We start from the raw sequence: 25,126 nt of genomic DNA, 5'->3' as shown, positions 1-25,126 counted from the left end.
CTTCATCACATGTTGACGACGGTAACAGATAAAGGGATTTTAAGGGGTTAAAGGATGGTAACACTTATTGGCCTGAGCGTGACATTATATGGTTCTGCTCAGGTTCGTTTCTTCTTCCACTGCACCGGTGCTTTATAGCTACTATAGGCTGTATCTGGAAGCTGCCAAAACAGACCTCTGGTTTGCTGATGGGATGTTTTAGGTGTCATCGTGCGCCCAGGAAGGGCACAGAGGACAAACTGGCAAGCAAGAGAAGCACAGGCAGGTTTGTAGGACCTCCACCAACTTCTTCCCGCTTTCCCAAATATTGCCTTTTCCCTTTAGGAAATCTGGAACCATAGAATGGCATCTGTCAAGCCGTAGGCACTTGAGAGTAAGCACCCATCAGAATAACTTACTGTCAAAAACAGGTACAAATTCATTTCATCCCACTTTGTGCCATATGCTGCTGTCAAAACTTCATGAACTGTTTAGGCAGCATGTTGGGACATTTTGACTAACTATGAGCAGTGCTATTTTTTTCATTGCTTTGTGTCATCTGCATTTATAATCGGGTATTTCCCTGAATTTGGTTTGGTCTCTGAACAGAGAAGCCCGTGGAAAGTGAACATCACCTGGGAAGGTAGGCACAGGCCAAACCTCTGGATTCAGCCGCCCCTGCTTATTTGGTGCCCCAACTCTGAACTAGAAATTGCACTGTACTACATTGCTCAGGAACCAACTTACTCTTCTGTTTTAATGCTGATGTTCTAAATTTGGGGTGATTCTTTCTCCTGTGATTTGATAAACCCCCTGAATTCTGGAGCAGACTGGTAAGCTAAATGTAAATCTCATTTTGTGCTCCTTGAGCCCAGCCATTTTGTTCTGACAAGAAAATTAACTAGCACACCCTTCGCTATAATAAGTGGGAAACAGACCACAGGATAGGTAAAGAACACATTTGCTGTTTTATTGGTGCCTTGCAGGGCAATAATACTGAAAAAGGGGAATGCAAAAGAAACAAAAAACCAAAAACAAAACCAAAAACCCAGGATGGTGGCAACCCACTTTGTATTTTTTTAAAGAGTACATCAACTCCTGTTTTTTTTTATTTATTGTGGCATGAATGATAACATAAAACCAAAACATGAAAATATACAACTTATATTACACTATGTGTTATGAACAAAATATAAATCTATAACTCTATGTTATATTTACATAATTATTTCTTTTATTAAATTTCAAGTGAGATGGTAGGTTGCACATACTTTGTTTTAAGCTCCAGGCATTTGATTGTCTCTATTTCTTTTCTATTTTCATTTCACTTGTAAAATCCAAAATGTTAGAAGGAGTAAGAGCTTTAGAGCCAATGGAGCTATATAAATACTGTTTCAGCAAACCAGTGACAAAAACACTGGGGAGTAGAGAAATCAGTCAGTAGAAAAAACGAACTTGACATGTTCTTCAATCTGGGAAACTGACAAGTTAAGATAAAGTTGAAAAAATGTAAATATAAACCAAGCTAAACAGCCAGCCCATGCCCTGTGAATTGAGGATACACTTGAATCCACATCAAGTGAATTACACACAGTTCTTTGCAAAATTGAAGGTACGATTCTATCGAGAAGTGGGCAGACAAAAATACTTCCTATCCAATACATCATGCCCTTAAACGTACGAGATATCATATAGTTGCCATTCATTCTAGCAGATGAATTCTTGCTAAGTAAAGTCTACGTTTCCACGGAGTATAATTATTTTTGATGTTACGAACGTGATGTCAGAGGCTTCTTCGGGGACAATAACAGCTCATCTCTTTGGATTAAAAAGAAAAAGCTCTGAAAATGTGCTGTAAAAAGGTTAAAGACAATTTACTTTCTAAAAAATGATTTAATTAAAGAGAGAGTCTACTGCAGTAACCAAATCTTTGAAATAATGTCTTCGAAGAAAGAATTTCTTCCATATGCATTTGTAATAAGAGGATTTGGTTACAAAACTAATTAAATGCTATAATAATAGCTAGTGTTCTTTTCTGGGGGCCTGATTAATATAGCGGAACGGTTAAATAAAGATGTTAAATGCACTTAAAAATCCTATTTTACTAATATAAGGCATGAATAAATTGAAAAAGGATATACTCTGTGTTATTTAATTGAGCTTAGAAGCAAGTGCCTCAGTTTTTTTCTTCTTTCTTTTCCCCTTTTCCCCACTGCTGGTGTTGTTCTTTTGTAAGCTTGTGAGACGCATGGTATAAGCGGCTCCCCCCTGTTTAGGAGGAGATGGGCTCTACATCCCCTGACCCCGGCAGCTCCCCAAGACCATCTTTGCTCACCGGGTTCCCAGGGAAGAGGGGAATGAAGCCCACCTTGGCATTAGGGCCTCAATGCGCTTTTAGGTTAATATGATCCTAATCTCTTCTAACCTGGTTTTTCTACATGCTCCAGGGCACAGAACCCAGGAAAAAAAAGAAACAAGACAAGAAGATCTTTTTAAAATGTATGTTTTGCTTTGCTTTGTTTTTTCTAAGAAATTCAAGAGGGACAAACAGGGCCTCATTTTCAAATCTGGTATTCTACTGCCAAAGGCTATATGGGCGCTCATCCTTGGACCCAACAAAACATTAGCACAGGCGTTTAGTATTTCGCTAGTTTGGGACCCCAGAGCCTTTTTTTTTTTTTTGCCTTTTTTTTTTTGTTATTTTTTTTGTTTCCTTTTCTTTTTAACATTGCTGCATTGGTTTCAACATCCAAATGCAGGACGTGGATAGTCTGCTAAAGCTACCCATTCGACAAGCCTGACGGAAGCCCAGGCTCTAGTGTAGTTTCTCAGACAGAAATGTGTATGGTAACAAAATTAGCATTCATCTGAGCCCTAGTCCAGGCCAAGGCAGTGAGCGGAGCAGAGCGCTCCTGCAGAAGGGCTCTGTCACGCCATCCATTGCCGAGAGCAGCGCTCAGTCCCGCAGCCCCGGCACAGGTGCTCCTCCGGCACAGGACCGACCCTGCCCACGGAGACGGGGCTACTTCCAGGAGCGTCTCCTGCAGCCCAGCCCATAGTTGGGGGCTGAGATTCGGTCCTGCTGAAGTCAAAGGGCCTTTTTCCCACTGACCTCTCCGAGGCCAGCTTTCCAGCCCACGCGTCTGAGACTTGCTCCAATCACACCTGCTGCAGTGGCACCTACCTGGAGCTAAAACAAAGTATTCTGGTAGCCCAAAGTGACACAATTAAACCAGAGAGTCTCTATAACGTGGTGGAAATCAAGCATCCAGCAAATGTGAGGTGAACCCACAAGAGTCAGAAGTAATTTGTTCACAAAGACAGGGAACAAATTTAAAAGTTTTTTTTTTTTTAAAAAAGGAGCAAATATCTGTTTTCACATTGTACATAATAATGATATAAAAACAATTGTCTACTTTTTTTCCTTCTTATCCAAACAGAGTGCTTCAAAAAAATTGGCTCTAGATGACTGGTGTAATCAAATAACTAAAATAAGTGATGAGAGAGCAGAAGTTAATTAAGATTGAAAACAACACTCCCATTAATTCACTCCATCATAATAAACATCAGAAGTTGACATGGCTGGGGCCAAAATTAAAATAAAAGAAAGAGAAATGGTGTGAGAAGAAGAAGAAGCGATTTGTTTTCATATGTATATATATATATTTATATATATATAAAAAGGCAAGGTGGGGAGGGGTATCCATTTTAAATAGCCTAACAGCTTCATTTGCTGCACTGCCAAATTAGAACAGAATAAAATAAAGTTAAAAAAGGGAGGGGGGGTAAAATAAATTATACATAATTTACTAATCTGGGAACAGCTGACCATTATTATTATTATCATAATTACCATTACAACACTAGCAAGAAGAGGCAGTTCAACTGAAAAAAAAAACAAAAACAAAACCAAACCAAAAACCCAACACAGTCATAAAATACAAACAAAAAGAACCCTCTCTGACATGGAGGACATGATCAGCTACTCCAAGCATAACTCGAGAGCAAATCTTCCGAGAGAGAGAAAATAGAAAACAATTTTTTGAAGCAGAAGTGGAAATCAAAACAGAGAAAACAGGAGAAAAATAAAACAGATGTTGCGGGGTAAAACTATAACACATCCAAACCGCTCATCGGAGTATTGTCCTAAAGTCTTCAATGGCATTTGCTTGTTTGCTTTGCACAAGGTCTGCAGAGGTCAAGTTACACTTCAAGTGGGATTTCAAGAACCAAAGAAAGACACCCCCTCCCGCCACCCTCCTTCCCAGTTCCCCTCCTACCTGCCCCTTTCATCCTGCCCCTGCACTTAAGTGGCTGCACCAAGTGCTAAATTTACTTGATTAAGGGACCCTTTGCAAAATTAATGCCGCCAAGTACTGAAGACCATGGTCCTGGTGAATGCCTGGGCTGGGATCTCACTGGCACTGAGATTCACAGGGCTATTTTTACAAGTTAGAAGTGGTAACACTAGCAATGAGTTTCTCTCTAGGAGCAGGAATTTACCAGGGAGCAACATGAATATAAAGGTGGCATCCTCAGTTAGAAAACTGACTCAGAGGAAGGCTTTTGCCTCAGTATGATCCTAAGACTTTCCTTCCCAGGCCAGAGAGGAGCTCACAGATAGCTGCTGTTTCAAATTAGGGGTAGCCTTTTTGGTTGGTTGGTTGGTCTAGAGCTAATCTAATGTTCCTGTCTTGCTACACAAACCTGGGTCCTCTCCTTCTACGTGAAGATCAGAGGAGATGAGAACAGACTCTTTGATTCACTTGTATTTACATTCTTTTTTTCTGAAATAAAGTGTAACATTCAGTTACCTTATTACAAATGCAAGGGGCTAACTTCTGCTCAGGATTACGCTTGTGTAAATCCACCTTCCTCACGTAGTTGCTGTTGCCCAAGGAAGGCAAAATTGCCCAAGCAAAGTATCTAAGTGCTCTAGAACAATGCTGAAAGCATTTTAGCCCAGGAGAACAATTTTTGAGTTGTGAGAGGCAGCAGCTAGGAAAACTCAGCACTGCAAAGGTTTGTGTTCTTACATGGCCCCTTTGAATACGGAAATCTCTTTATAGTTACTAGTTGTCCTTCCCACGCAAACATGTCACTGATAAAAATGAATTTCTGCAAGTGCAAAGGAGAAAAAAATGTCAGTTTAAAAAAAGATGCATTTTGAATCAGAGATCATTACTCAGCCACCCTGAAGGTACAAGTTCATCAAAACTGGACATCATATAACCTAATTACACTCAGCGAGGAGGTAACATTTCCAGTTGCCCTGTCCCGTGCAGAACAAATCACATCTTGGACAAGCCTTTTTTGCATTGTATATGCTGCCACTTGAAGTGTAAATTAAAAGCAAAGGCTCCTTACAGACCAAGTCATTTGGAGGGTGCAGGACTTCATTCTGGAACATGCTTTTTGCTCACAATAGTCCAATATTATTCTTATTAGTACCATAAACACACACACAAGAAAATCCAAGACCATAAAATATTTTTTCTCTAAATTTCTTATCTCTCTCTCTCTCTCTCTCTTTTTTCACCTGAGAACGGCACCTACAGTTTCCTTTAAAAAGCAAAAGCAAAACCAAAAATATATGTCTAATCTCACCAGCTGCTGGTATATCAGGTTCTTCAAGGGATTGTCTAAGATACAACACTGTCCTAACTTAAGACAGAGCAGGAAGCAAAAGAAAAGCAAAAGAAAAACAAAACAAGAAGAGACCAATAAAAAAAAAAAAAAAAAAGCAAATTGGACTAGTTCAGCGCTTTAGTACAAATTTGGCACTTGCTCAAAGACTCAGTATGGTGTGCAACTGATGAAGAGAAGTCCTCTCTTGAAAGGAAATAATTGCTTGTTGGGGTTAACAGAAACAGACTCCCCACTTCCTTCCTTGCCAGCCACGCGCACAGGCACACACGCGCGCACACACACACACACGCACTTCTGACCCAAATTTGCCAGGGAGAAGGAGGAGGAGGAGGAGGAGACAGGGGATAAAAGGAATTTTATCTTTTTTCTTTCCTGTCAGGTGCATTACCAAAAAAAAAAAAATTATTTCTCTTTAAACTGTAGCACAAAACAACAAAACACATTCACAAGCCACTTGTTGGCACTGTGTACCTGAGTGAGAATTTCTAGAACATTGTAGAACAAACAGCCATAAAGTTTATTTGAAAAAAAAAATAATAATAATAAAAGGTCGACGGGTAAGACTTCAGTGCTTGGGTATAGCAGCTGAATTACTGGCATTATTTTACCCATAGCTTATATCATTCTGTTGTTGTTGTTGTCGTTGTCTTTGTTTCCTTTCTTCTGAGCCTTTTTTCTTCTGATGCAGGCTGATGTCTATTAGTCAGCTGATGTCCCAACTAGTTAAGACTAACAGTTAAAGTAACAGTCAGTGTATGAGAAAGTTAATGTGCTTGGCCACTGGCAAGGATAAACCAGATGGGGCTTTATTTTTTCTTTTCTCCTTGAAGTCCTGTAGGTCATGAGACATTTGGACCCTGATCAGTTGGCTTGCCCCGCAATGTGATTTTCACTGTCACTGCCATAGTCTGCATCGGGGTCATCCTCTTCCTCATCGTATTCATCGTAGATTTCTCCATTGACATCGTCGGTCTGCATCTCTTCCTTGATATGAGGCTCCTCACCTTTGATGCCATAAGTGCTCTGGATGACGGGCATCCCGGGCTCTGGGCTGCTGGACACGCTCGAGTGCTCGGAGGGCAGATGTGGGGAAGGCATTCCTGCCATGGCAATGGCTCCTGGGTAAACTACGCCTGCGGTGGCAATGGGAATCTGTGCTTGTTGCCTGCAATGAAGAAAAAGTAAAAGGATGTTTGAATACTGGAAGGAGTAAAGAGAGTGCAAGTACAACAGCACTTTGCAAGCCCATAGTATATGCTCTGGGGTGGCCCATGCAAGACAGCCCTTGTATCAATATTTCAGACCCTCCAGCTGATGCTCTTGACATGAACATCAGGCCCAAACCAACTTCACTGATAAGAAATCCTAATCTCTGTAAACATCTTGAGCTGTACCTGAACTACACAGCTTCAGCTTGCCTGTTTGTGATGCAAACTTCTTTACTGGATAACCTGGGTGTCCCATGAGCTGCCAGCCCAAAATAAACATCTTTTCAATTGTGGTCCAAATTAAGCCCCATGTATTTTGAAATTCTTCCTTTTAAATAGTCTGAGCTGCTGACAGGACTAGACATAGAAGTAACACATTGCCAACAGGAGAGACTAGGTAGTTTGCACAGGAATGGGGAGGTCCTGTAAGAAAGTACCCATGGATGAGGAGAAAGCAGGTCTCTCCAAAGAGTCAATGTTTACTCCATGTTCACTCAGAGATCTGGCCACTATTAGAGAGAGGAACAGTGGGACTTCTGGGGGGTTATAGGATGAACACCAAGGGCCTCCCACTGGAAGATGATCGTTTCCACAGTAAGCGGCACTTGTGAAAAGCAGAAACCTTTGAAGGATGGAGGATAAAATTGGGAAAAGGCACACTTAAACCGGAAGCATGCATTATTTAAAAATAAATAAAAAGCAAGCAAGCAACATGAGCATTTGAGAAAATCCTCTACAGGATGCCTTTATGTGGCATCTAAGCCTTGGAAACCTGTCTGCAGTAATGAAAGAAGAATTATTCCAGGCCATAGAAATTCCCTTTGCATCAAGAACACTAGCTGTGTTATACTAGTGTTTGTTTCCCTGAGAAGCTTCAGGGTCCCAACAAGCCTAGAGGTTTAAAATTCATGCTCCTTTTGTTTCCTTGCTGCATGAAGTAATTCCATTGCAGTAATACTCTTCAGTACATGCTGCACATTGTAATGTCATCAGCGGTGTGTCCATCTGCACTGAAAAGCCTTGCCACAGGAGACAGGGCAGAGTCTCTTGAGATGAACATTCTTAATTAAGAATGAAACCCTCCCCTGTTCCCCTGCCTGCCTGTGCCCTGGCTGTACAGTAAGCCTTGCACAGTACAGTGATCCTGAAAGACTTTCCTCTGCCAAACAGCTTTACATTTGTTTGGAATTGCTTGCTGCATTTTCAGATCCTTCCTGCCTGCCATTCGAGCGAGGCCTCCCTCCACACAGTCCTTATTTCCGTGTTTCTGAAACAAGCAGAAGTTGTCTCAGCTGAAGATATAGCTCTTAAATGTAGGGAGCGGATCTAATTTGCATTTTATTCTTAATTCAATAGGAAGGCTTTTGTTTTCTGGAGTCAGCATTTCTGCAACAAGATTCAGCACACTTAAATTGCTTTTAATATTTAACAATAGGAACACTTTGCACTTAAATGGTGCTTTTCAGAGTGCTTTTCAAATATTAAATAATTTAAGAATAGTATTTTTCCACTTATATAGGATGTCCACTCCAGAGGATCTCATAGCAGTCCTCAGATACTAATGTATTAGGGCTCTCAGCAGTCCGGTGAGGTGAGCTTCCACACCACCATTAAGGATGAGGACGCTGAGACAGGGAAGCATTAAGGCCAAGAGTTGCCAAAAATGCCCAAACCTTCCCATTGCGATGCCATCACATGGGCTTTCAGCATGTCCCAGCAGCTCTTGCAAACCCAATCACTTATTTTGGTGCCCAGGCAGGAGCTGGACTGGTGTTTACAAGTTTTGCCCTGGACGACCTGTACCGGGTAATGGAGCAGATGGGGAAGTAAACCCAGGAAAGCAACCGTTGTGCTGTGACTGCCAGCATCAAACACTGACCCCGCTGCAGCCACTGGCCGCTTTGTCAGTAAGTTCTATGAAGATTTTACCCCAGGTTCTGTGCTCTAATGCCCCAGTGCAAATTATCTCCAGAAATGTCTTGATTTCAATGTCAGACTTGTTTGGAAAGCTAAATAATATGCAGAATGTTACAAGGTTAATTTTTTTCCCATGATGAAGCATGCATGTTAACCAGATAAGCAGTGTTTTGGGGGCTCTGTTCCCATCTATTCTTTTTCCAGAAGGCCCCCCCTCCTCTTTTTTTAATCTCTTGATGCCAAATGTTGGCTGACTTCCCTGTGTTTGTTTCAGTGCTTACCATTGGGATCACTGGACCTGCCAGCACCACAGGGTTAAGCAGCTCAAATTTCTCTGCTGAGCGGCTTATTGTAACAATACACACTGTAGCTGTTTAAAACACAGTCTGATGACACTTAACAGTTGCTGTACAGATATTCTCTCCTTTATTGCTACTTCCAACCATTAACTGGAGAGATGTGCAACTCAGTTAATATTAAAATTATTCCAAATTCAGATGAAACAGAACAGATATTCCATTATTTCTGAGTGTTTTCTTGTTCCTGGTTTTGCTTTAAGACCACTATGTAGCTTTTAATTTTCTGGAATGAATACAGAAATATTGCAGAATATTTGATTACTTCCGATTCTTTTGATCTACTGTAACCAAAACCAAGGAGTCTTTGCAGAAGAAAAATACATGTCAGTTTTCTAGGCAGATTTTAATCTAATCATACCAGGCTGATCTATTAGCTCTTTATCAGAACCAGTCTTCTTGAAATTTACGCTCAACACAAAGCATTTAGCTTACCGTACTGGAAGACACTCCCTAGTATGACAAATGCCATCACAATGAACAACGCAGACAGCTTCATGCCTGACATGAATTAACTGAGCCAAGTCCATATTCCGGCTCAAGCTCAGTGTGTTCAGCAGTCCTCTTGCAGACCACTTCCCACAGATCAAACTGAATGCAAACTTGTATTTTTGGCTTTCAGATTAAGAGGCTTTACCATAGATTCAATTCAGATATACTCTCTGAGGCCCCATAATAAAGTAATACTTACAAGGCTTTATTAGAAGACTTACATTTCTTTGGAAAATCTTAAGCCTTTTTTTTTTATTTTTTTTATTTTGCATGATCACAGTGGAAATGGGACAGCTGGCTGAAGCTGTAAGATGAGTATATAGCAAAGCCAACAAAAAAATCCATAACTGCCTAACTTCCTCCTGGAACACATTGTTTTAAAGTATAAGCTTCATATTCTGTTAACAAGATATAAAGTTCTTGCCATTAAAATATAATATTTACCACACTGAATTAAGAATTCTCCCTGAATTTTTTTTTTTTTTTTTTTTTGCTTAAACGAGCAAAGTTTTTAAAGGTCCCATACCCAACATTAAAATACTGCCTCATCTCCTGGCGTCTGTTGCGCATGATAGCTTTGTACTCGCCAATGCGTAATTTTTTGCCATCTACAAGGCAGGTACGCTTCGGCCTTGGCTTGTATTTGTAGTCTGGGTATTTCTCCAGGTGCTGTTTGCTGAGTCGGGCCTGTTCCTCATAGTATGGCTGCTTCTCTAGGTTTGTCATAGCTTTCCAGCGAGATCCTGTCACAAAAAAAAAAAAAAGAAGAGAGAGAAATGAGATTCTACTCATCCACAAACACTGAAAGGCAGAGAAACAAGTAGGTCACCCAGAACAAGATACCTACGGTTATATTGCTTTGGGCTGGGAATCTGTCAGAGCTTCTAGACAGGGGTCAGGTCTTGTTTGTATTTGACTGGTAAACCTCTTGGGTATGGCCAAGAGGCAGAGAGAGATGATACTGGAGGTTTTGACTTGATGTTTTACTGAAACGTCCCCACATTACAATGTCTTTCAGGTGGGAAGTAAAACCATCATCCTGATAACAAGCAATCCCTGACACTTGGTTTTAGAAAACAAGGCAGTGTATTTTAGTGGAATGGCCAAAGATCCCTGAGATAGACAGTCTGCTCTGCTACATCCCTCCCGCTTTCCTTTGGCCACGGGCCTGTTTTCACGTCCTGTTGTAGAGGAGGCACCACTCCCTTGTGCTGTGATCTAGTCGCTATGCCCCACCATGGCTGCTGCTGGGTACAGGAGCCTGCAAAAACCTTGAAGCAATGCCTCTAAAAGCTATAAACTACCCCATATGTCTCAGTGGGGTTTTAACTCCGACTAAGTCCTGGTGAACACTGCCAGCTCCAACTTCAAGAATTTACTATGCGTCGTGAAGGGAAGAGCACTGGGATACCGGCACACCTCTCCATGGAGCCACACTGTGGCTTCATTGCTGGCAGCCTTGTTTCTGACACTGCCTATGTTAGTGTAGATACTTGAGCTAGGGAAATAATGAAGACTTTACAATTGTTTTCAAATACCTCCTGAATTTTATAAACTAGCATTTCTGAAAGGACATAATATAGGAGCAGAAAGTAAAATTTCTTGAATCAGTTACACTATTTTATTTTTCCATGAACTGTAGAACTGCTTCAGGGTAAGATACATTTCAAACAACAGGAATGGTCCAAGCTGTGAAACATGTGGCTTAGGAGAAAAACTTTATTGGAAAATAATCAATTTTCCCATTGGAAAAAAAGTTTGAATAGTTTCTCAATTTAATGGGTTCATAATGTCATATGTCATACTTTACTTCCTCTTGTTCTTCATTTTTTATGGTTACTCACACTGTACTTAGCTCATGCTATTACTCAGGCTGGTCTTAGCTCACTGTGCCCCTAAGACTCACAATACAGAGAGCACAGTTATCCCTTCCCAGGAAAGAAAACAGTTTGGTTCCCTCTAGAAATGCCCCTTCTGATTACTGACACCACTTTCCCCATTGCTCTTTGAATCTTTATTCTAATCTGTAGTTTGGCCTTCTGGAGTGAAGGACTAACAGGCTAGTACAGCCTGACCTCACACCTAGAGATAACAGATTTGTAAATAATGATGTCTTTGTTCTGAAGAGGAGAATGGAATCCCTTACTTAGCAAACATTGCTTTGCAGTCAAAAACGTAATTTTTCATAATATTTACAACACCTAACATGCAGAGATCCTCCAGCTAGTTCCAGGATGGGAAACAGTTTAATTACATTGTTACTAGCTTAGGCGCAGCACCACATTAGTGTGACTAGATGGTTTCTAGGGTTTGGACTAAAATTCCTGCGGGGCACTTTGTATGTCCTACAGAGGTAGTGTCTGTGTACGAGGATCTGCAGATGGGCTCTGTGTTACACGGGGCAGCAAACCTCTGCGGCCGGAATCCTGGTCCGTGGCTTTGCCTCCTGCAGGGAAATTATTCCAAGCTTTTTCTGGCAAAAAAGAGTGGCTAGAAAAAGTGACACCAACTTTCCACATGTACTGCCTCCTAGACTTTGGACTAAACAACACAGTCATAAACATCTGGAGACTGCCAAAACACTAAACACCTACTAATGCTGCGTAAGATGGAAACATAGATAAGGCCTGTGTTGAATGATGGTAAGAGTTCAGGGTAAAGCATATGCTTTATTCATATTAATTCAAATTCTACCTCATAGACACTGGCACACTGGCATTTTAGCACATGAAGAAAAACATAAAATCTAGAATCCAGAGTTCTCTAATCACAGGCCTGCTGCAGTCCCAGCAGCTTAGAAAAACAGCCCCAGCCCCATTTCCTGCTGATGAATCAGTTTTTATTTATGAATAATAAAGTTGACAACCTCCGTCTTTATACAAATCTGGACATTTGCTTTACATGCCATGAGGGGACCTGCAATGTAGGAACTCAGACATATTTTGAGATAGACGGACAGACAGAAAGGTAGAAATTAAAATCAGTTGTTGCAAAATTGCCATGAAAATGTTCTATCCCCGCACAATCCCTCTTTTGCTGCGCTAGCTCACTTGCTGCAATCCTACAGTCAGACCTGGGCAGGCAGATTCCTACCCTTTCATGTGAAAAAATCTGTAAATAGTGGGTGAAGCTAGGTAAACATGTAAGTCTTTGCAGGATCGGGGCCATAAAATCTGAAATTTTGATGCATAATATTTGTACATACAGTTACACATACAATATTTATACATAAATGTCATTTGTTATGTTTTTCCTTCCTAAGCTGCAAACAAAAATCCTGGCAGTCTCACCTCTCTTCCTAGCAAATTTTTAATAGCTGCTTTCTGCAGTGATACCTCTTCTTACTATGACTTTAGTGTTTTTACAAAATATACTAAATATAATTTAGTAGTATGTTTTGAAGTATCATAAATAATTAAACAAAGGGTTTTGTCAAAAAAAATTTTGAAAAAGGGCACATTTTCTGATGATAAATCTTTGGGGTTTACATTTTATAATTTACACCTATTTTCTTAGTAATACACAAAATCCAGCCAGCTTTCTGCTTGGCCTTAATCTGAAATTTTGAGTGTCTGAAAAATATGGAACTCGGACCTTTGAATCTGCACCCACAGGCAAGCTAAGCTATCACTGAGTATTGCCAACAAACATATTAAAACTGGTTAAAAACACCTTGCCTTTGGACAAAATATATTTGTAATAGCTTTATCTGCCATTGTTTTATGTGTCTATAAATAGACACAGGCAGGCATGGGTACCTATGCACAGTGCCAAGCCCAAGCCCAAGCCCAAACAAGGTGTGATTGAAGAATCTTGAAAAATCTTTATTTTTAAGGGAAGATTTACACTCTTGGGTGAGCTTTCTGCTCACCATCTGTGTTAAAAAGCTTTGAGTGGGTCAAGTATGCAAGGTTTTTCTCCTTGACTATGAAAAAAAGAACCTGTTCTCCTCCCTGGATGCATGCATAATCACTAGCAGGATTCTCACACAATTCTCCCTGATCTAGTGGCTGAAGTATTTAGAAAATAAATGAGAATATCATAAGACTTTGCAGAACCAAACGTGGCTCCTGCCCCCAGTGTGAGCCAGGGCAGTCGGAGCTGCACCCACACAGTGTCTATGAGCACGGCTGCAGAGGCCAGCTGTTTGAATCCAGGGCAGAGAAGAGATGCCCCACGTGTGCCCTGGCACTTGTGCTCGGGCACACGCACACATGCACTAGGTGGGAATAGGAGCTCTGCTTACTGTTGATTTTAAGCCAAGTTTCTCTGACAAGAATTTTCAGATGTTTAGAATATTGCCTAACTTTTAGTCTATTAGACTGACATTTTTCAATCTGAGTATCTGAATCAGGCTGATTTTACATTTAAAAAATACCCTCACATACACAAACACTTGTATAATGTGTATAGGTTTGTATTCACACACACATCCACGAGATAATTTCTGAAGGTAGTATCTATTCTCATTTGTTCATAATCTTTTTATGTAGACTTCTCAGTGAAATTAATTAAAATATTTACAAAAATATCGAAACAATGCATTATTAAATTGATAGGGTCCAGCAGACCCATTTTAGCACTTTTTTAACAATTTACTAAAAAAAAAAAATCATCCGCAAGTTTAAGTTGCAATGAACAGATGGATGACAAACGTATGCACAGATGAATTTAGCGACAAATCCATGTATCTAATTTTTATGCTCGAAACATAATACCACAGTGTCAAACATAATCCCTAGAGAATTCTAGTGCTGGGAAGGGCACTTCCTCTCATTTTACTATAAAAATGACCCTCGATTGGTGACAACTCCATCTAAGCTACTCTCTGTGACAACGAGCTCTCTGACCTCAATGTGTAGCAGTGCTGCTAAAAATGATGGTAAGGAGAAATTGTGGCTTTCTAATAAAGAGACCCTAATACCTGGCTGAACTCTAAGCTTCTAGTTGCTCACCCTCCGCCAGTTAACAGAGAGCTCCCTGCTGACTTCAAAAGACTGCCCTTTTGCAATTGAGGGAAGACCTTTGTAACGTTTCTGTCAAGAAAGAAGACATCAGGACATCCCTCTCCATTGCATAGGTGGAATAAAAAAATTAAATGTGATGCTAGAAAGAAATAGAAACACCATCTCTTACTGCCTCAGACCTTGCTTTTCCCCATATCTGGCAGCAAAACAGAAAGAGTTTGGAGTCAGCTATACTGTCTGTCACCTCAACAGGATCTGTAATGAATTTGCACATTTTACTCCAACTACTGTATATCTAATCAGAAAAAGATGTCCCCATATCTCCCTGATCTAGCGCCAAATAGTAAAAGGTGATTCCTTATGTTAACAATTTCAGCAGAATGGCTTATTAAAACCAGATTTTAGGGTATTATAAAATGCTTAGAAGCCCTTTAAAATGTCAACCAGGATCCCCAGAGACCGCGTAAAATGTCAGCCCAGCTCAAGCGCCTGTTTTAAGCAGAATGAATTAGCAGCGTGCTGTCGGAGGTTGTTATCCAAAACAATCAGTTAAGAGGGAAAACATCAAGCTCTCTTTGTACTTTCTATATGAAAAGGGCCATTCAGAATGATCTTGTAGATTTCTGAAGCTGATTATTTAAAAACAGGTTTAACCAGGTCTACTCTCAATTTAGAAACAGACCAAAACTATTACTGCCCTGTCCTCAGTCTAATTACATCATACACCTCTGACCAGTATAATCCCTTTTAACCAGTATAAGGTTATTTTACCATCAACATAACCAATTTAGCCTTCTAATCCTGTCCCCATAACTAATCTAATCATCCCGTACCACCCTTTTAATCATGGGTCAATATCGTCACATCTGCCATACACAGCCAATACATTCTGCCTCTCTGACCAATTTATCTCATTTCCACTTGCCTCCTGCTAACTTTTCATACCACTCTAATCAAGCCAAACTTCAAATCTTTGACCAGTCAAAACTCAGCATATTTACCAGCCCTGCAGTTGGCTAATGCTGCCATTACAACTGAGCTACATCTCTTGAGTTGTCTGCAAAACCAGTGAGACCTGCAGCCTAGGTAAAAATTTCCTGCTTAAGCTTCTACCTGGCCCAAGGGATGCTTAAGTCCTGTAACAGCCTTTATCAGTAAAAATGCAACTTCTCCAATTTGGTCACAGGTATTCTTTTTTTCTGCAGAACACTAATTTGTTGGCCTCAGAGATCCTCCTTATCCACCTTCTGTATCATTCAGCATGTCACAGAGGAGTAACTTAGGACAAAATGTGGTCCTGAGAATTTGAGCAAGTAGTGGAAAGTTGAAAGACTGTGGCATGAAATTCAGTAGATGATGTTCATGACAAAGTCGTCTTGGGATGTGAAGAGTAGAGAATATGGAAATTAGATGTTCCTTTTTTTAATTTCAAGATTTCTTGCAGAATATGGGAGAATTAAGAACCTCCAGGAGAAGGTCAGGCTTGAGACCTAAGGAACCTGAAGGTGCACAAGTCCATGGGACCTAATGAGACGCATCCATGGGTCCTGAGGGATTTGGGGATGAAGTTGCTAAGACTATCCATCCTGTTTGAGAAGTTGTGGCAGTCCGGTGAAGTTCCCACTGACTGGAAAAGGGGAAACCATGCCCCCATTTTTAAAAGGAAAAAAGGAAGACCTGGGGGAACTACAGTTCCATCACTCTCACCTCTGTGCTCAGCAATATCATGGAGCAGATCCTCCAGGAATCTATGCTAAGGCACATGGAAAATAAGGAGGTGAATAGTGACACCCAACATGGCTTCACTAATGGCACATTATGCCTGATACATTTGGTGTCCTTCTACGATGGGGTTACAGCATTGGCGGATAAAGGAAGAGCAACTGACATCACCTATCTGGAGTTGTGCAAAGCATTTGACACTGTCCCACATGACATCCCTGCCTCTAAACTAGAGAGATGCAGGATGGACCACTTGGTGGATAAGGAATTGGCTGGATGGTTGCACTCGAGTTGCAGTTAATGGCTCGATGTCCGAGCGGGGACCAGTGATGGCATTCCTCACTAGAACTGGCGCTGTTTAACATCTTTATCAGTGACAAAAATCCGAGTGACACTGGGACTGAGTGCACCCTCAGCAAGTTTGCTGAAAACACCAAGCCGTGTGGCGTGGTCGACACGCTGGAGGGAAAGGACCCTGACAAGCTTGAGAAGTGGGCCCCTGTGCACCTCATGAAGTTCAACAAGGCCAAGTTCAAGGTCCTGCACATGGAAAGGGGAAAGCCCAAGCACAAATACAGGCTGGGTAGGGAATGGATTGAGAGCAGCCCTGAGGAGAGGGACATGGGTGTGTTGGTGGATGAGAAGCTCAGCATGACCCGGAAATGTGCACTTGCAACCCAGAAAGTCAACCTGATCCTGGGCTGCATCAAAAGAAGCGTGACCAGCAGGTCGAGGGAGGTGATTCTTCCCCTACTTCACTCTTGTGAGACCCCATCTGGAGTACTGCACTCAGCTCTGGGGCCTCCAACATAAAAAGGACATGAACCAGTCGGATTGAGTCCAGAGGAGAGCCACAAAGATGATCAGAGGGCTGGAGCACCTCTCCTGTGAAGACAGGCTGAGAGAGTTGGGGTTGTTCAGCCTGGAGAAGAGAAGGCTTCAGGGAGACCTTATAGTGGCCTTCCAGTACCTAAAGGGGGTACTGGAAAGAAAGCCAGAGAGGGACTTTTTACAAGGGCATGTAGTTCTAGGACAAGGGGGAATGGCAAGAGGGTAGATTTAGATTATATATTGGGAAGAAATTCATCACTATGATGGTGGTGAAGCACTGGAACAGGTTGCCCAGGGAAGCTGTGGCTGCCCCATCCCTGGAAGTGTTCAAGGCCAGGCTGGATGGGGCTCTGAGTGACCTGGTCTAGTGGAAGGTGTCCCTGCCCATGGCAGGGGGGTTGGAACTAGATGATCTTTAAGATCCCTTCTAACCCCAACCACTCTATGATTCTATGTTTCTACGGTATTTAGAATAAAAGCAAATAATAATGATAATGATAACAACAACAACAACAATAATAATAATAATAATAATATCATGTACTAAAGGGAAATATAGTATAAAAGGAAGATAATAAAAATCCTTTAAAACTGTCAGTGTATAAAGTAAAAGGATGTACTTTAGGATCTCTTCCGTATGGTCATTGATTTGAACAGAAAGTGCTATGGCACAAATCAAATACTGTGGTGTGCTACCCCACAGAATTTAATTAGATGAAATACGTGGGCAAATAAATGATAGCAGCCGTTTTGTGATTGCTCAACAGCATAATGAAATTAACTGTTTTTGTCTATTCAGTTCAAGTTTTCGCACCAAAACCGCCACAACAATCTCAGTAATTACAAAGACACAAGGACATTTCAGGTTATGGTTAATGCATACTGCTGGGTAGCAGTGGAAGCTCATATCACTGTTGTCCTTGGTGCAATCATTACGTAGCAAAGCAGACATTCTAGAGACAGTAATTCTGTTGTGTCAGGTGCTCAGCTTTATTCAGACAAAAGTGCTTTGAGTTTTTCTACTGAAAGAACAGTGCTCTATCATTCTTACCTAGTATCTTGCTGATATTGGAGTTGTGCATGTCTGGGAAGGCTTGAAGGATCTTCCTCCGTTCATCTTTAGCCCACACCATGAATGCATTCATCGGGCGCTTGATATGGGGCTCGTTGCTACCACGTCCTCTGGATTCCCGATAAATTCTAGACTCTGAAACTCCTGCACTTCCTAAAAAGAAAGAAAAAAAGCATTCCCAGCTTGTGTTTCATTATGCAGCTTCCTCTGCCATCAATAACCTATGTGAGGTGCTGCACATGCAATGAGTCAGTGTTCACAATAGGTTAATGGCATTTCAGTTTTACAGCAGAAAATACCACGTATTGTATATTGTCTAGGTTTTAGTTATTCTGTTGATTCATTATCAGATACTGTAGATTTGATTCACAGTTTAGACTTGAAGAGTTTTAATTGTTTTTTTCAGCACAAAGTATTGAACAGCTTTTCTAAATCATCTTCTATAACTTAATAACATAAACCCAACACTTATCAACACACATTTTCTTTCTACCTATCTACTACCATTTTTTTTGATGGGAAGGGGGTGATAATATGGCAACATTAGGTGTTTCTTCTTAAGCAATTCTCTAACTAGCAAATGAGCATTTACACATCTGCCTGGTTTTGTGCAGGTCTCTGCAACAGCCGAGAAAGAAATGAACATTACGCTTGCTTCATCAAACCAAGAAAGTTCCTACAGATGCAGAGCATGCAACACCTGTGGATGATCAGGTCTATAATTCATGGATTCACCGTGTGATCTCATTTATCCCACATCTGTTTGCCTCCTTTATTCTCTTTTAACGTCAGTAATACATTCTTGGTACAGTCTTAAGAACTGCAGTGCATAGAAGAGAAGGCTAAAAATCACCTCCAGACTTAAGCCACCACATGATGAATCATTTTTTCCTGCTTTGTTTCATAGCCACTTCTTGCTAACCGCTCCTATTCCGCACAGGCCTCCAAAGCACTTGGTTTCTCCTTCAGACCCCATTGACATGTACACACAAAACTGGAAATTAGGGTAAGCCATTTGTACTGACCGTCAGAATCTCCACTCATGTTGAAATCCATCATTGCGTGGCTAAACTTCCCGTCTTCGCTCTGTTTTACTGCCAGTTGCTGAGTCAGGGTCTCCAGTGTTGTTTTGTCCTATATGGGCAAGATGACGGGATTTGGATCAGGAAAATAATTAAACACTGTAACTGCAAAGTTCACAGTAATTTAGAAGGTTGATAGGGAAGCTGGATAACAATTCATTCACAACAGTTTACACATGGACAGCCAGATATTTAAGAATACATAATAGTATTTTTTCTGGAAGGGATATGGTTGCAGACTCTACCAAGTCCCTTTTAAAACATGCTTATTAGCTAACGATGAGCAAACTTCATAGTGTTGAAAAGATTGGTTTAGTTAGGCATGATAAAATTGGCTGCATACCTGAAGAATACTTCAACTCTCTGTGTCCCTGGGGCTACAAAGCTGGACTGGAAGTTTATATGATACACACTCTTTTGCAATGTATTTACTGTTTTACTCTATTTCCAGCCTGCAATCAAAGTCCAGGGACATGGGTGACTGCTCTTTTTCTTTTTTAAAAGGCATTATTTTAGGGAGCAGCCCAGAGGAAAAAAAACCACCCTGTAGTTCAAACTTTTTTCAGGCCTTGGGAAAGGGTCAGCCTGAATTAAGCATGATACTTGGGCAGCAGTTTGTGCTCTTGTCCAGACTGTTTTGCCCAAGCCTACTAACACCCCGTCTGTCATTCATCTAGTCAGAACTATCTGTGAACCCTGGATTGCAACAGGCTAGTGCGTGCTGCCAATTAATCTGTCAGGCTGCAGCGGTGTCTAAAGACACTGCCAGAACAACATGCCAGGGCCATTAATTCCAATGTTCTCTTCAAAACACCTCGCTTCCCCCGAACTGTTTGACTTTACAAATACAAAGGTGTTCCATTTTCCAACTGTTTTTGTTTTCCCAATGACTTTTACTCATAAACGTTCTATCTTCCTGACAATCATATGTTTAAAAATAAATCTTTCAGGAAAGCAATACTAACATTTCAAAATGTTAGGCACTGTGCCTTTTGCAAAGCTAAGAAAATGACATGATATGGCATAATAATAAAGTTGCTCCAGTCGAAAAAAATTCTTTTGAGCTTCTTCCTGAAGGAAAGATTGCTGTTTTGTTGCTCTATTCCACTCTTGATGACTGTAAAAGATCAACAAACTAAAAAAACTTCCAGATTTCACATGGCAACCGGAGACTTTACATCTATTCTATGTAGCCTAATAATGTCACTGGGTGGTATTATAGAAGAAAACAGAAAAGAGAACAATGCGACTACAGAAATGCTTCCTGCGATGTGATGTCCCTGCATCTGCAATTCAAAGAACAGTTCAAATTCATGTAAGTTGTTTCACAAAGGTTTTCTTGAGGGAGTTCGAAACGAGGCTAATCTGCTCCACTGTCTATGCCTGCACAGTTTAGGGAACACTAGGTTAACTTTCCTACTCCTCACATTCATTTTCATTGTGGATCCCTTTTGCACTCCTAGTGCTTTGTCAATAACCACCGACAGAACTTTCAATAACGAAAGCATGCAAGATGAGTTATCCTCTTGTTTTTTTGCAGGAAAAGCTCATGCAATGGAGTCAGCCTATCACAGGCAAAAGGATTCCTCTAGCACTACCAAGCACAGCAGATCCAGAAAGTTTGGAGAAGCTTCGAATAAGCACCTGAAGTATTCAGGCATTTGGTTTTACCAAACTCTTTGATCTACTGGTTTTAACTCAGCTCCCGTTTCCAAAGCTGCCTGTCAGCAGACAGAAATTCGGGAAGAAGTTGACTTCGTATTTCTTCCAAATGTATCTCAGATACATAATGGAAGTCAGTAGTTTTTCCTCAGAAAAAATCTCTATTTACCATCAGCTTCATAACGATAGAGTTGAAAAATTTTTGCATCAGGAATAATTTAAAAATGCTGCCATCAACCTAAAATATAAAAGAACATCTCCTCTTGTCAGGTATGTTATGGGGGAGGGGAGTTATTCTTTTGCAGACTTTTCTTGAATCATGTATAAACCTCTTAGAGAAACAGAGCTGAGAGCGCAAAGGGCACAGGCTTAACAGCTTTTTCTTTATGCAGTAAACGCAGCTGTTGAAGTCGGAGGCAGTTACATTCAGAACCACACTCTGCCGACATGATCTGATTGAGTCTTAAGGTCAGCGAATACTCAGGCATGCTGTCTGCAAGGTACACGCTGGGTACGGCTCGTTTATCAGTTTGACTTCGCAAGCCTACAGATGCTCTGCCGCTATCCATCTTGGGCAAAGTTTTGCCTTTTGAGGTACTGCCACATTAGATGAAGTGAGAGAATGCAGGCATGATGGAAGAAAGGCTGTGAAGGAATGCCAGATGAGTGCTGAGCTCCTGGGCTATGCTGCTCAGCCCCGGCGTTTAGAGGTGGCTCTCTGGACAGCCCAAACATGGAGGAAGAGTGTGTTGAAGGGAGACTACCCCTTCAACACACTCACAAGTTACTCCCTGTTACTTAAATGTAATGAATGACAATGTAATCCAATCAGCAACGATAAGGTACACTTTTCTGTGCTGATGTTTACGAATGTTTAAGTTTAAAAGGTATTCAGGCAAGAATAAGTCTAAGGTCTGCTCCCTTCTAAGCCTCTGCAACAGCATTAGGAGAGCAGGAAGAGACCAGCGACACCCTGGCAGGATGCAAAAGCCTGGCTACACGTAAGCAGCGTTCCAGTTTCCTGTCCTGCACTCTTCCCATTAAACACACTGCAGCTGATTTTCCCCAATGTACAGAAACGCTTTTACAAAGTATTCAAAATGGGCTAATCAGCATTCCCATGTTGTTTTGCTTGAAAGCATTCAGCTGATGACTTACTGCTTTTCATTTGACATAAGCATCTCTCTACCTTTCCTACAGAAGTCCTTCAGTTTATGACGAAAGTGTTTATGGAAGCTCCAGAGATACAAAGGAAAAAAAATATTTTCCTCCCTGACCCCAAATAAACTGCCAACCTGCTGACACCGCTAGCCCAGCCTCCTCTCACAGAACCTATTTAAGAAATTCAGACAAGACGTCCACAATGGTTTCAAATTCATACAAAAATAGGGTCTATTTATCATCATTATCTTAATTCAACAGCAAATCACACATTCTTAAAACCGCCGCCACTCTGCTATGTTGGATTAGCTGCGTAAACAGTAGCAAGCGGCAGTACCATCCAGTGATAACAGGTGGAGTACACACACGTTGGGTTCAGCAACACACTTTAATAATGCCGTTATGGTGCAGCACTAGAATTCAGGAGGCAGTGGACCATTCCTGCACACTATGTGGGACTATGCCTTAGACTTATCATTTTATCAAGCTCTATATCCAACTGTCTTGCTGGGCAGGGAAAGAAATGGGGAAGAGAGTTCAGCTGATGAAATTGTACATGCTTTCAGGTTTTTAAAGCTACAAGAAAATAACCAGAGTGATAATCTCTTTGAGATTTACCCCACACCCCAAAGGTATGAAACGCTATTCATCTTATGAGCAATGCAGGAGTGGCATCCAGCTACAGCCTAGAACCGATACTGCTGGGAAGAATGGGCAAGGTTGGCTCACGCCTGGGGAAGTGGTTGCAAAGAATTGGTTGAGACCTGCTGAAAACCGGACAGCATAAAGCAGTGAAAACAAATGGCAACGCTTCTATTCTTGTAGGCGAAGAAACATAGGGATCTCTTGCTAAAGACGAAGTGATTTTTTTTCTTCTAGATTTCTGAATTGTAGATCAGGCCTCAGAATGCTGGAAGACATCTTATAAACATCTTTTTCCTCTATGAAGAACTTCAGCAGAGGTTGGGAAAAACTGTCCCAATGGTCACTTCTATCGGATTGTACCAGAAACTCTCCGTAGGTGCAGCGAGAGCTCTGTTGTCTGGATCATTTAAAATTGTAATGGGCAAACCAGAGAAGATAATACTGTAGAGAGGAATCAATGCCACAATAGCCCAACTGTTCAAAGTATAACCAGAGAGGTTTCATCAACAGCCACAATGTGACGAGAAATTTCTAAAACTTTATTAATCAAAGAAAGTAATCTGCTGGAGAAGATTGATTTGTACCACAGGTCCTAGCAATGCTCTAATGATATTTAAAAGAACAATGAAAAACACATACACACACAGAATGTGTCATGTAGAAAAAAAAAAATATAAAAAATGACTAAGCACTGCAAGTCAGACTCAGTTTTGTGGTCAGCTGCAAAAGTTACTTGGCTCTCTGTCATGGAGAGCTGTCATAGTTTAACAAAACATTGATCTAAAAATGACAAGATCTTGGTTGTAGTCTCTTTCATAGAAGAAACATAAAACAAGAAGAGTCAAAACATATGTAGAACAGCCTGATAATGTTTGCCAGAACTCCTCCCACTACTACACAAACGTGAAGCAAAACCTTGGAAGGTTTGAGAAATAAAGACATTCTGGTATATTTGCTTACTCCCCCCTGACCTCACTGCTCCTGTTTTGTGTTGGATCATGGTACCAACGCTCAGGGTGCACCTCAGACCACGCACATGCCTCCACTCCTGAAGGACTCCACAGTTCTTCCAGAATACTGTGAACGCTGGGCATATGGCAACGGATCCCTCCTCCCCCTCTTCGAGACATCCTTTTGGCTGGGGTATTTGGCAAACACTGACAGTACTCTGAACTCCGTTAGAATTGTATTTTGGCAAGAGCTGGTTTTCCGATTGCATAATTCAAAGTTAGCAGTTTCCCTGAAGCAGTCCACTCTTCATTTTTCTACTCCCTCAACCCTACCCCCATTTCCCCTGATATGTATATTTTTCCTCTCAGTTTGATGCCTGCAGAGATACAGCCAGTGTAGAATACCAGAGGAGGAGTGTTCAGGCACACCTCTTCACATTCCCGCTTTTCTTATCCCAAGTGAACTGAAAGGCCAGGCGAAAAAAGATGCGTTTGTAGAGGAGCCGGAGAGTGCACAACACGGTTACCTATGGACCGCAAGGAGAAACCCACTCATCAGTTCCTGCCCCTAAGAATTACAAGTACACTGACGGACAGAGTGCCTGCCCCCTTTGTTCTTCAGTGTCAATACATAAAAACAAACAGATGGTTGCCTTTTATTGTCCTTTCTAGCGTCCCATTTCCCCCCTTCCCCCTCCAAGTGCAGTTTGTCCAGCTTTTTATCATCCTGTTCTGCAGGAAAAATTCCCACATCTAAACTCTAATGCTGGTATTTTCAAATAGATTGAGTTTTGATAATCTAGTTTTTATCTTAGATTGTTGAGCAGGCCCTGTGGCAGCATCTAATGTGGTTTGTGTTGCTTGAGGCGGAAGCCTTTGCTCAGCAAGCCCCAGTAAATATCAACCATTCTGACATACATCTTGGTCAATATGCACCAAATCTTTAAGTACTGGGCAGATTAGCTGCTAGACTATGATCCTGCAATGAAAGTTCACTTCTGTTTATGACAGAAAAACATCTTTAATTATCAGACACATTGGTGGTGCCAGGTGTTATCCATTCAACATTATGATATTTTCTTCAGCTCTCCAAAAAGGTGAAGTGTCTTATCCTACATCTGACATGAGTGAAGACTTTGTAAAAGTAATCTTTCTGCCTCTTGCAATAAAAACCATCAGAATAGCTTGTGCTATAAAATCTTTATCCAGTCTTTCAAAATGCGGAAAAACATGAGGTAGGCAGGCATTACCAAGAGCTGGAAGAACTTAGAGGAACCACTGGCAGCAGTGAGAGGTATGCCCAGAGGTTTGCACACAATTAATTATTTGCTGTTCAGGCTCTACTCCTGCATGTTAATGCCACAGTACTTCAAAGCAGGTACTGCGCACACTGTCTACATCTCAGTCCAAACCATGTTACAGTCCAGATCCTG

The 25,126-nt window shown here is 41.2% G+C and overlaps 1 protein-coding gene across 11 annotated transcripts in view; it reads right to left on the bottom strand.

The window, feature by feature from the left end:
- Positions 1-924: 924 nt before the first annotated feature.
- The window catches only part of SOX5 (SRY-box transcription factor 5), a 296,996-nt gene continuing 272,794 nt past the window's right edge, over positions 925-25,126 (bottom strand). For all 11 annotated transcript variants that reach the window (XM_027790491.2, XM_013301316.3, XM_055808076.1 and 8 more), the window contains 4 exons: positions 19,219-19,327; positions 18,173-18,346; positions 10,128-10,344; positions 925-6,793 (listed from right to left, as the gene is read on the bottom strand). In XM_027790491.2, the coding sequence (XP_027646292.1) occupies positions 6,490-6,793; positions 10,128-10,344; positions 18,173-18,346; positions 19,219-19,327 (804 nt within the window). In that variant the 3' untranslated portion in view covers positions 925-6,489. The remainder of the gene's footprint in view (positions 6,794-10,127; positions 10,345-18,172; positions 18,347-19,218; positions 19,328-25,126) is intronic.

This window comes from Falco peregrinus, chromosome 6, assembly GCF_023634155.1.
Source record: "Falco peregrinus isolate bFalPer1 chromosome 6, bFalPer1.pri, whole genome shotgun sequence".
Lineage (NCBI taxonomy): Eukaryota > Metazoa > Chordata > Aves > Falconiformes > Falconidae > Falco > Falco peregrinus.
This window is presented reverse-complemented; position numbering and strand designations above follow the sequence as displayed.